This window comes from Rhopalosiphum padi, chromosome 2 (assembly GCF_020882245.1).
Source record: "Rhopalosiphum padi isolate XX-2018 chromosome 2, ASM2088224v1, whole genome shotgun sequence".
In the NCBI taxonomy this organism is placed as follows: domain Eukaryota; kingdom Metazoa; phylum Arthropoda; class Insecta; order Hemiptera; family Aphididae; genus Rhopalosiphum; species Rhopalosiphum padi.
The window spans coordinates 42,203,665-42,215,793 of record NC_083598.1 but is presented as its reverse complement, the minus strand read 5'-3'; the positions used below and the strand labels follow the sequence as shown (position 1 = coordinate 42,215,793).

At 27.4% G+C, this 12,129-nt stretch overlaps 2 protein-coding genes across 4 annotated transcripts; one reads left to right on the top strand and one right to left on the bottom strand.

Annotated features, from left to right (window-relative positions):
- Positions 1-335: 335 nt before the first annotated feature.
- Positions 336-7,027, bottom strand: LOC132921511 (formin-binding protein 4-like). 2 transcript variants are annotated; one of them, XM_060984571.1, is made up of 10 exons: positions 6,532-7,003; positions 5,819-5,899; positions 5,628-5,747; positions 4,849-5,514; positions 3,615-3,845; positions 3,422-3,537; positions 2,512-2,645; positions 1,608-1,824; positions 1,324-1,536; positions 336-578 (listed from the first exon to the last, which is right to left on the bottom strand). In XM_060984571.1, exons 1-10 carry the CDS (start codon positions 6,656-6,658, stop codon positions 486-488), a joined length of 1,998 nt encoding a protein of 665 aa, XP_060840554.1. In that variant the 5' UTR covers positions 6,659-7,003; the 3' UTR covers positions 336-485. The 2 variants fall into 2 exon arrangements, 1 of the variants encoding a protein (XP_060840554.1); XR_009660898.1 differs by lacking the exons at positions 336-578; positions 1,324-1,536 and having other exon boundaries at positions 1,792-1,824; positions 2,016-2,645; positions 6,532-7,027.
- Positions 7,028-7,169: 142 nt separating this feature from the next.
- On the top strand, positions 7,170-11,305 carry LOC132921513 (1-acyl-sn-glycerol-3-phosphate acyltransferase beta-like). 2 transcript variants are annotated; one of them, XM_060984574.1, is made up of 6 exons: positions 7,170-7,493; positions 9,190-9,420; positions 9,488-9,621; positions 9,692-9,873; positions 10,114-10,279; positions 10,611-11,305. In XM_060984574.1, exons 2-6 carry the CDS (start codon positions 9,227-9,229, stop codon positions 10,763-10,765), a joined length of 831 nt encoding a protein of 276 aa, XP_060840557.1. In that variant the 5' UTR covers positions 7,170-7,493; positions 9,190-9,226; the 3' UTR covers positions 10,766-11,305. The 2 variants fall into 2 exon arrangements, with proteins under 2 accessions (XP_060840557.1, XP_060840558.1); XM_060984575.1 differs by lacking the exon at positions 7,170-7,493 and adding an exon at positions 7,559-8,176.
- The last annotated feature ends 824 nt before the right edge of the window (positions 11,306-12,129 follow it).

The window sequence follows — 12,129 nt, the reverse complement described above, 5'->3', positions numbered from 1 at the left end:
CATGAAAACTGATTGTATGCATAAAAAATTAAGTTGTATACTTTACTATTGAACATAACATATAAATTAATTTCAATGAGGTCTGTTAGATGTTTAATGTTCTATATTAAATTTTATTTATTAATACATACTACATACATTTTCCTTGAAAGAATGTCAGCACAATCATTTTTATGTAATTTGATATAACCAATTAAACAAAATTTTATAAAAATAAAGTATACATTCATTTTGAATTAGAGTTAATCTTTAATACTAAGTTTCAATGTATAAAAATGAGTGTGCTGACATTTTCTTAATAACTGACTTTACACATAAAAATGTTTCAATACACATTTAAAATTTAACTTATTTAAAATATATTTTATGGTATATTTCTGAAAGTAATTACAATATTTACAAACAGATTATAAATAATTGAATTGGTAAGACTAAAGATTTAGAAATTAATCTAAAACAAACAAAATTGAATGATAAAACAGCCGTCATTTGATTTCATTTTGAATTTGTTGCCATTTTTGTACCAGTGACGATACATATTTTTGTTTTAATCCTAAACCCACATCCAATTTTCCAACCTGTAAACAAAATCCATACAATACAATCATGTCAATATTATATTAATTATACATTTTAGATTAACTATAAAAAAATTTAATTCCATTCAGATACAACGATATATTAATATTAGTTCAATCATTGTTTTATTTGTGTAATAAAATTTATAAGCTGATTAAAAGTTTAATAAATTTTACAAGATGTAAAAATTGCCAGTCTTTGCAATAGGATAGATATTATACTAAATACGTACAAACTATAGTACAACTATAGTAGCGACCAAACATATGTGCGATTGGTGACTTCGCCATTAAATTAAAACCTATTATTTTAGGTAATATTCACACACCAAAGCTTTCAAATTTCATATATATATGTATATTATACATATTATACAAGATTAAATAAAATAATTTTTTGCTGACTCTATGTGAGTGAATACTATCATGTAGAATTTAAAAAAGGCGTTAAAACTAATAATAAAAATATTAGTTTTCTAATACTCCGCCAACAGCTGTTTATGTTTGAAGACTATCTTGTATAATATTGCCACAGGTAAGTAGAGTCACCAATCACACATACGTTTGGCCGCTACTATAATATTCAATTCCATGAATATTATGTTCATGTATATTAAACTGATACACATAGATTTCAAATTTTTATATTAATAATAATTAGTGTCAAAATAATACAAACAAAGACCGTAAAGAAATAATGTACCTTCATTTTAATAATAACAACTAGTTGAAATTATATTAATACCTTTTTTTTCTTCTTTGGTTTGACAATTTCTTTTTCTTCATCATTAGTATTTTTGAATGTATCAATAGGGATTTTTAAATTTGGTGCAGTTTCAACTATTTCAGGTGATGGAACTGCAATCATTGTTTCAATAACTGGTTTTGATTCAAACTGAGCAAGATCAGCATAAAATGAATTCAATTCATATGATAGTTCATCCCCAGGGATTGGTGGCTAGAGTTAAATAAGAGCTTAATAATTATACAGAAAAGAATGGCAAATACAATTATTTTTGTTATCCATACAACAATAATTTCAGTGTCTTCTTTATGGTTATCTTCATCGATATCCATGTCCACTGGTTCAGGGTGACAAGAATTTTGTTCAGAAATATTTGGAGGAGGAGGAGTACTTGCATTAGATATCATAGGTGGTGAAGGAGTATGTTCAGATTCTTCTGTTGGGTATTGCCATTGGGTACGACCATCAACATCATTCTGATAGTAATACCGCGTGTTAATTCTAAAATAATATCCATAACACAACATTATAAAACAAACAGTATTATTAGTTTTGAAAACACATTTAAAAATTTAAAAAAAAAATTATGCTTAAAATATAACTAACAATTTTTTTTTTTTTTTGTAAATTAATATTAATAATTTAGAATAAAACTTTATTTAATAATGATACTTATGTTCGACTCAAATAACCATTTTAATAATGAAAAAATGTTGTCGTAGAGCCTGTTGGAGACAAACCTGTCTTGTAGATATTAATTCCGCCATATTATTCCACCTGCGCTTAACACGGCTCATATGCAAACCATACAATTGAATACTATTAAATATAAAGTAGTAAAAATATAATATTATTACAGTAATAATTAATTAATTTGCACATTTCAAGTCAATTTTGTTGATTTTTCTTCTTTTCAATCTGCATTGAAGTTGATCATGTTGTATCTAGATGCTTCCACATACATACCTACTTGTTTTCAGATGAATATGATAAAACACTGCTTTAGCCTTTATTACAAAATAATTGCACTATTGGAAATCAATAGTACTACTAATATTTTGTTTAAAAACTCTCAATAACAATAAACCCCCTCCTAAATGAATATTATTAAATAAAATACATATTTTAATTCTTTTATAATGAAACATTTTGTTAGTCCATAATCTTAACAAATTATATGTCACATACTTGTCCCATTGGCATGTCCATCCGTCCGGTGCAACTGACTCTTCTAAAGTACATAACTCGATAGCCATTTCATCCAACCACTTAGAGAAATATTCATCATTCAAAGAATTATCTTTCCACGCCTCCATTAAAGTCTAAAAATCAATATATTGTTATAAATTTAAGAGGACACTATACCTGCATGTGTTGTCTTCATCTTAAAAACAGTATGGAAAATTTTAGTTTAGTAAAACCAATTTTGTATGTTTAGCTTGAATATTGGAGTAAAATAATCTATTTTCAAACTTTATTTATTATGAACATAATCTGTGTTCTCTCATTAGTTTTTAACAATATTTTAATTTTTAAGCGAGTTAAAAATATGTAAAATATTAATATTTAAAAATGCTCATAATTCACTTAAAAATTAAAGTATTGTATAAATACTGACGATGAAAACAGACATAACATTTTCACCTTTATGTTTGATAATAGGTCATTTCATTCTAATATATTTTAAGCTATTAACAAATAAAATTGGTTCTACTGAATGACTGAAATTCAGGCTACAATTCAAATTGATGCCGAAGAGATTTTCACTGAGGAGTGAGAGTGCATAATTCACATACTTAAGCATGATTTTTTGAGATCATTAAAAGAAAAATCATTATAAAATAAATAAATGAAAAAAAGATTATGGCAGAAAATTGTTATGAATATGATAAATAATTGGTATACTTATAAATATAATTGCTATTTTTTTAAAATATTTTACATAATAATAATTGATGATTTTTTTAAGTATAGAAAATTAAATTTTAAATTTCAAGGTCATGCTCGTAAAAGGTTAGTAACTACTGCTGTATATAACTGTTAACATATACTACTATGATGATAAAAATTGATTTAACTATAATAAAATTAAGCTTACATCAATTTTAATAGTCATAACTTGAACAGATGACAATTTTTCATTATTTTCACAATCTGACAGAAAATGTAATTTTGATGAGATCAGCAGTGATAAATCTTCAATATAATTTTTAGCTAGTAGTAAAAATAAAAATACTTTAATAGTATTTAAAATAAAAAAATATTAGTTTAAAATAATAACAATTCATTACTTTTTTTTATATCACAATTTTTGATAGTATCTTTTTCATGTTTTGTTAAAACATTATTTTTATTGGTATTATGATTGTCATGTACATTTATTGTCTCGCCTTTAACAAAATTTATAGAACCTCCATTTTTAGGATTGGAAGTGACAGAATAACCAAATCCAATTTTAATATTAGCACATGGGTCTTGGACATAAGAAAATGACTTCTCGTTTAATTCACTTTTTTGATCATCTGTAATATAATAAAAAAATTATTTTATTTTGCAATATATATATAGTTAGTTTACTAATACATATTTAATTTCCTATTCCTTATCAATTATCAAATAAAATTTGGCGGTTGTATTAAAAAATACTTAAAACCAGGGCTAGATACAAGAAGAGGGATCTTACCTCGAAAGTCTTAGTTAGGAGGCGCCAAATTACCAAAGAATAAGGGAATATATTAACAGTTTTTATTCATTAAAATATAATAAGTATTATAATACAAATAACATTTTACTTTTACTTTGCCTATGAATACCACCATTTTCCATGTAGATTATCTGTGTTAAAAATTTTTTTTATCTAAAACGTACAAGTCAAGCAACAATTTTTATTTTAAGGTTTGTATATAATACACATTTTTCCTAATCAAGTATCTAAGATTTTTTTCTTTTCCTTTTTTTTCTAATGTTTTTTCTAGCGGAGCTAGGGAAGGGCTATGGGGGATAAGCCCCCCTAAATATATACCCTAGTTATGTACCTACAGTTTAGTATCATTATTCATAAATATACTACTTAAAGGGCATATAACAGTACTTTTTTTTTTTACTTACAATTTAAAATATTATTTAGTACCTAAAACAATTAAAGTTATTTCTTCTATATCAGTTGTTTTATTTTACAGTTTATTTTTGTATCTGTAGTAATATTGCAATACTATGCAATACATAAATACATTTTAGTTTATTTGTTAAATTGGTGGTGGCTGATTTTTATTTTTTTTGTTTTTAAAATACATAAACAAGATTATTTTTAACTAAATAAGAAGTTATTAATAATTATTTTCATTAAGTAATCTGGAACTTGAGCCCCCCCCCCCCCAACTAAATTTATTAAGCTCTATCTATGCTGGTATTTACGTATAATAGTAGCATAATAGAGGAGGTTAAATTGAGAGAGCACTAATTTTATACTTAGCACCGGTAAAAAATTATGTTAGATCTTGCCCTGCTTAAAACTAAAATTTTTACCTAAATCTTCAGGATCTTCTTCGCCATAATTAGCAATTAGATTAATAGATTTCAATGAATTTTCTTTAAAAGAATCTGAAGTTGAAATGTTTATTCTTTCGTCAGTACTTGAATGGTATTTAGATTTTGAATCATTAATAAAAGTTTTCGGATGCAGTTTACTATTTGTATTAGTATTCATTGGAACAACAATTAATTTATTTTCTTCTTCAGTATTATTGTTTAAAGTGTCATCAGCATAATCAGGAGGTACTTCACTATTTAAAATATCAAAAATATCACCAGTAGTTTTCTTTTCTGAAGATTTTGATGTATTAGATTTTTCTACTAAATAATCTGGAGGTACTTCTTTGTCAATAATATCTAAAATATCAGGATGTCCGTTTGTTTTACACGGACCAGGTGATGTAGCTTTAGGTACTTTAGCTAATTCTTTTTGTTTGAACATTTCAGCCTTTTGTTGCAACCTTTGAAGTATAGTAGTTTTTTGATCCGTATCATCTTCATTCTCATCCTCACTAGAATCACTTCCATAAGCCACTAATGCACTTAAAACTTTAGATTCCAGTTTTGATTTTTTAGAACTATTACATGAATTTGGATCAAGAGTAGGTAAAGAATCACTTGAAAGCCGTTTTCTGGAGTTTTTTGTCTTGTTTAAAACATCTAAAACATTATTTCAGAAATTTATTACAACATTTATATTTAAATTATTATAATTCATAATATAATATAATCAGTTATATAATTTTACATTTTATTAACTATATACATCATACCTTGGTTTTCAATACTATGTGCTGTTTCATAATGTTCAGGTTTTTCCCATGTGACTTTATTTGTTTGGGTATTCCAATAGTATATAAATCCTGATACATCATCATAACACTCCTGCCATACTACATAAAAAAAAAAAATACAAAATATACTTTAGTTTAGTATATCAAGTAGGTACTTATTATTAACAAACCATAGTCAGAATTATTATGTTCAGTTGTATTCATAATTTGTTCTTTAACATTATTAACATAATTTTCAACTTCTCGGGATTCTGTAAACATAAAATAATTTGGTATAGATAATAAAATATTTTAGTTATATAATAGATGTGATCAAATATTGATCACTATATCATTACTAATTATAAAAATTAATAATTGCAGGAAATTTAAAAAAAAATTATGATTTGGTTATTTAATTTACTAGAAAATTGCACCAATAGTATTCTATAAAGAAATTAAGTGTTAAAATTATGAAAAAATGTTATGGCTAAATGGTGATAAAAAAAAACACTGACTTAATTCAACTAAAAATTTACTCAATGGTAGTTAAATCTGCTAAACCACAAATTCTGAGAAATAATATATGGTTTAAGGGTACAAACAATCAGCAAAACAAAAACAAACGGTTCTATTGGTGTCTAAAACAGTTCATAGAATGTAAATAGTTAGTACATCAGTTCAAAGTAAAAACTACGTTTTAAGGTCTGACCTGACCAACAACGACAATCACGTGAGAAAATTACATCGCAATCGGACGGTAAAACAATTGCTTAACACCAGTACACCACAATAACACAATCAACTATTCGAATGTGTTTAAAAAGAGCTGATGTAATCATAATAACCAATCAAACGCGTGTACTAGTCTCGGCTTTTGCGGCGAAAGCTTTAGTTGACTTACCTCCATCCGAAGATGAGTGTGTCATGTCCAATTTCAGTTTTCTCCTGTTCATCGCGGAGACAGTGACGATCCTCTGTGATGGAAAAGATTTGTCGGACGGAAAGGTGCAAGCTGCCCGTAAAACCATAAGCTCGTAGACGGCGGTTCGATCGAAAGACCCGAACGTACTTAACGCGGAAACTCGAGAGTCAGGAAAATCGACGGAAAACCGGAATTATTATTACTATGTTTATCACTGTTGGCGGTTTCAAAAACAACTGGCACAGGATATCGTCTCGTACACATTTGAACGCGCGGTTACGATGACGATACGGTTTACTGTTTTTTTTTTTTTTACCGTTCCGATCTTTGACAACAGTAATATAAATAAAAAGTATAAAATAATCGCCTTTTTCCCTTTATGGTTTGTATAATATTGTAGACGGAAAATGAATAATTATTATCGCACCGTGATAAGGACCAGCGGATTGTTCGGCGCGTGACATCATACCACACATCGAGACCACCAAACCACTCGCCGAGCAATGTGACCAACCGACGACAATATATTACGCATGTGGCTTATCATCGGGGAACAATCAGACCACGGATATAATCAGACTTATAAAAATAATATTATCATAAACGAACGTCGTTATCAGTAGCTGCTGCTGTATGTGCTGCTCTCGAGTTGGCCACCTATTTGGGGCAAATTTAAAATGGTTTTCGATTCTGGCGTGTAGTTTGCCTCGGCGGAGGACGCAACGTCGCGACGTGATACGTGATACGATCGCCGCTGTTTTTGGCTCGAATTGTCGCCGACCGGATATCGTTTTTCTCGTCCGATCGATATATATCATACCGCACGTGTTGAAATATTCCGATCTGACGATTTTCTCCCACCCGCGCGTCGTTCTAGTTTTCACGCACTGTGGGATACGTACACGCGATGCGTGAGCGGCGGTATTCTTCAACTGTAAACGGTAAATGACTTTTTTTTCTTCTTTTTTTTGGAATCGTTAACCGATCTATATATTATGTATATGATATGATATTAATTCTGTCACAATCACGATTAACTATATTTTCTTCTTATTCATATTCACGCTTAGTGCTAACGCCGGTCGTCGGTCGGTCTAGCGGTTCGGTGCATAATCAGTCTCGTAAATCAATTATGCATGCAATACATTATCGTAATAATATCGTTTGAGTGTTATTTGTTATTACTATTATTACACTCGAGACAGTGAGACATTTGACGCCGTACACATTACTCATTAAGCGAGTGGATTAGTGGAGCAATGTCATTAGATGACGACCAGTTTTCATTTGCGCAATAATAAGTAGTAACGCAACTCCGTCGTCGAATTCGCACTAGTTTTAGAGTTCGGCCACGACTCTTCCCAATATTATTCTCAGAAACCCTATCGAATATGTTATTATTGTTATAAATTATTTCGACGAAATCGTCCAAACCGTGTAGTGTTCGGAATTCGCATAAGTGTCAATAATTGAACATTTGTACGATATATATATATATATAGGTACCTATCGTTTCTTTTTATTATTTCGTCACCGTCGACCGTGTCAATGATGTAATATTATAGTGTAATATTCAATAATACCTTCAAATCCGACTTTACACGATCATTGAAAAACTAATATTGTAAGTACGTTTTTTAAAATATTCCGATCTGAGATGAAATCTTTTGGAATGTTCCACATCGAAATAATGTAATATTAAAAAGTACCTAACTTACCATAATGACTTGATAAGTAATAAAATAACAAAGCTTGTTCAAATTTCCTTATAAACATCTTCAGTCTCGTGATTTGTATCTCTCAACGTTTTATACATTTTTCTCCTTTGTAATGCTATTACGTTTAAAAATAGAATTTGTCTTTTGCACAATGCTAGACAAATTTGTGCTTATCAAATATTACGCAGCTCCTTTTTTATATTATAATACCTTATAACAACAATAAACACTAAGTATCAAGCTCATTAACAAATTCTTTTTGAAAATTATAAATATGAATATAAATTACTAACAATATCCGCTTATTTTAATTTGAATATATTTGATTAATGTTTACTCAATAACACTAACTTGTAAAAAATTTAAATAATTCCATTCGTTATGAACAACATACTCTTTATCTACCTTTATTGTTACTATGTTTAATTAATGTGTTTTGTTAATATTTATTATCATAACCTATTTATAATTTGACACAGTATGAATAATTAATAATGTTTGTCTTATTGTTGTAGAAGACTTTTAATATCAAATAACCTGAAAATTGGCATACTCATATACATGTCATCAGAATTACATAATAATGATTAAAATAATAATAATCTGTTCTGTTGATTAAACCATTAACGTCATATTATTACTCGGTATAAAAAAATATGATTAAAATTAGATATACCTATATAGTGTTGTACGGAGTTGACCTCGATAGCATATATCAAGAACAATTATTATTTATGAAATGTTACAAATTGGGGATCATTAATTAAAAAAAAAATAATTAATAAATTAAAAATTTTTATGTTTAGCATATAATTTATACCTTCGCACAGTGTTCATATTCTATAAAGAATTTCTTCTAAATAATTTTTAATTTATACCTATATAGAATTGTTCAACAAAATAAATTATTGTGTTCCAGAGCTCCTGATTATGTTACGACCTTAGACCTCATAACAATGTTACTGATAAACGACTATAAGTTTGAAATAACCAGCACTGTCGCAATCATGTTTATTATTATCATGTACACTTCTAGTCATGCTTTTCGTTACTTCGCCAAATATACCATATTTACAGTATTGTCATACATCTCTGCAACTGTATTCATACCATTAATGTTATGGAGGCCGAGGGACTACAGGAATGGATTGTAAATAAAGACATGTGTATGTTTCCATCAAATATCAAGCTTAATAATTTATTTATAATTTTATCAGATTACCAGCATGGGGTGGACGTCAAGTATCAAAAGTATTAGGGATAACTTGGGAAATAAATGGTAAAGAAAATATTGTACAAAATTCAGGATGTGTTGTTTTGATCAATCATCAAAGCTGTTTGGATTTATTAGGTAAATAGTTTACTTTTAGGAATTGTTATAAATAATAAACCGTACATTTTCTGATTAACTATTATTTCAGTTTTATCTGAAATATATCCAATTATGGAAAAATGCACCGTGATCTCCAAAAAAGAAATATTTTACTTTTGGCCATTTGGTCTTGGATCATGGCTGTGGGGAACAATATTTATTGACCGTATGAATGCAAAAAGTGCTCAGAAGACTCTTAATAAGACTGGAGAAGCTATTCGCGAAAAACAAGTAATTAATAGCATAACTTTTTCTATAGCACTATTGTTATCTTAATTTATTTTAATTTCCAAAGAAAGTTTTGATGTTTCTTTTATAATAAACATTACATTTAAGTGAGAGTACATCATCAAAATGAAAAAAGGTACATCATTATAATAATCGTTAGTATCTTATTGATATTTTAAATTTTTGTTTAAATAAATATCATAATGTTGTTGAGTTGTTTTATTTTCTCTTATTTTTTGACAGGCAAAGATTTGCATGTTTCCTGAAGGAACAAGACACGGTGGACCAGAACTTTTGAACTTTAAGAAAGGTGCATTCCATGTTGCTATTTCAGCTCAATGTCCAATACAGCCAGTAGTTGTGTCTCAATATTTCTTCTTGAATCATGGAAAACGTATATTCGATCCCGGTAAGTAATAAATGTCCGACACTAATAAATTTTATGTATAGAAATCAGTTATTGCTATTATATGTGAGGTTTTATGCTGTAATAGCTGTGAACATTTTACAAACTAGTAATTATTCATATAACCAAATAAATCATCTTAAGTAAATGCCATGATAGCTTTTTTAGTGGGAGGGAGAGGGGGGAATAAATTATAATAATATTTGTATGAAGTAAGTTGTAATACTAATTGTTTTTTTGATAGAAGATATTTACTTTCCAATGTTTGAAATTTTAATCAACATAAATTATATTGTTATTATTATTATTTCTTATGGTCATTATATTGTTTAAGGCCACGCAGTCATAACAATATTGCCTCCAATACCCACAGAGGGAATGGCCAAAGAAGACTTAAGTGGTCTTATTGAAAAGTCTAGAACTTCAATGCAAGAAATGTACACAAAATCCTCAGCAGAAGTGAAAACAAAATATTATAATGTCAGCTAAAATGGTATTATTTTTGCTTCTGATGAATATTTAAATTTAAATATTTTAGTGTGTATATACGTAATTAGTTACCATTGTGACTATGATTCAGCATCAAGCTTATAGTTATTTGGTACTAATAACGTGTGCTTTACAGTATTTTTTATTTTTTGATAAACTTTTTTGTTTGTTAAGACATACAATATCATAACCTGTAAACTTTGAATTACAGTCTCTTCATTTTTCATTAGCATTTGTCACGCTTTAAAGTAAAAAATATTTAAATTTATAACACTATTTTTGATTGAAAATAAGATAATGTTATTTTTTTATTAAGAAAAATTATATACTGAATTAAACAAGCACATAAACTTGTTCACAGAATAAAAAAAATCAATCATATATTTACATCAAAAATTACTTTTTATATTTTATAAACTGTTTAAACTGATGTGTTTTCAAATCAACCAATTGTTTCAACTAAACAAAGATTTTTAAATGTACATCCATGATGTACAATTTGTATTTTTATTTTAAAATAAAAAATGTATTCGTTTTAAATATGTTTTTTATTATGCGTTATATTTAGTTTACAGTGTTGTGAATGGTGTAATCTCTTAATTAATAATTTATTTCGTTATTAACATTAATTTAGATATAGAAAATGAAGTAAATGTTAATAGTTCATGATTGATTATTCACAACACTTAGATTTACTGATAGGAGAAACACAAGAAATAGTGATCTGTTATGATGAAAAATAAATATCGATAGAATGTTATTTTCAAAGAATTTATTTTTTACTGGTCATTATTAGTCAATATGTTCAAAGAAGTAACATGAGTGTATCAATACGTATTGTATTAATAGCTCCTATTCAGTGTATGAGCGTGGTTAGGACACCAATTTTGAAATGTCATTATTTTTAAAATGTAATAAATCATTCTACAAAACTTAATGAGATCATTTCTTCTGAATTAGGAACTTATAGTATTTTATTGAGTTGATTTACATCTCCACATTGAAAACTTCAAGTATAAAACTAAAAAATTAAAAATTACGTTTAAACAGCTACATTATTTCTCAAATAAATTTGATATTTTAGAAAAATGGATAATTATTTTATAGTTTGAAGAATTAATAACTTAGTTAATAATATAGGCCGTCATTAAAGCATAGGAAAAAAATTATCATATTTAAACAAATACCGTAATAAATACTATTTACTATTTAAAAGAAAAAACAAAAATTGATTTACAAACTGGTATAATCATTTAAATGAATTGCTGTTTATTCATGATAATTATCTATAATTCTATATTATATAATATGAATATTAAATAATGTGTCACTGTTTTTTAAATCAACTTTAGTGAGCAGCAAAG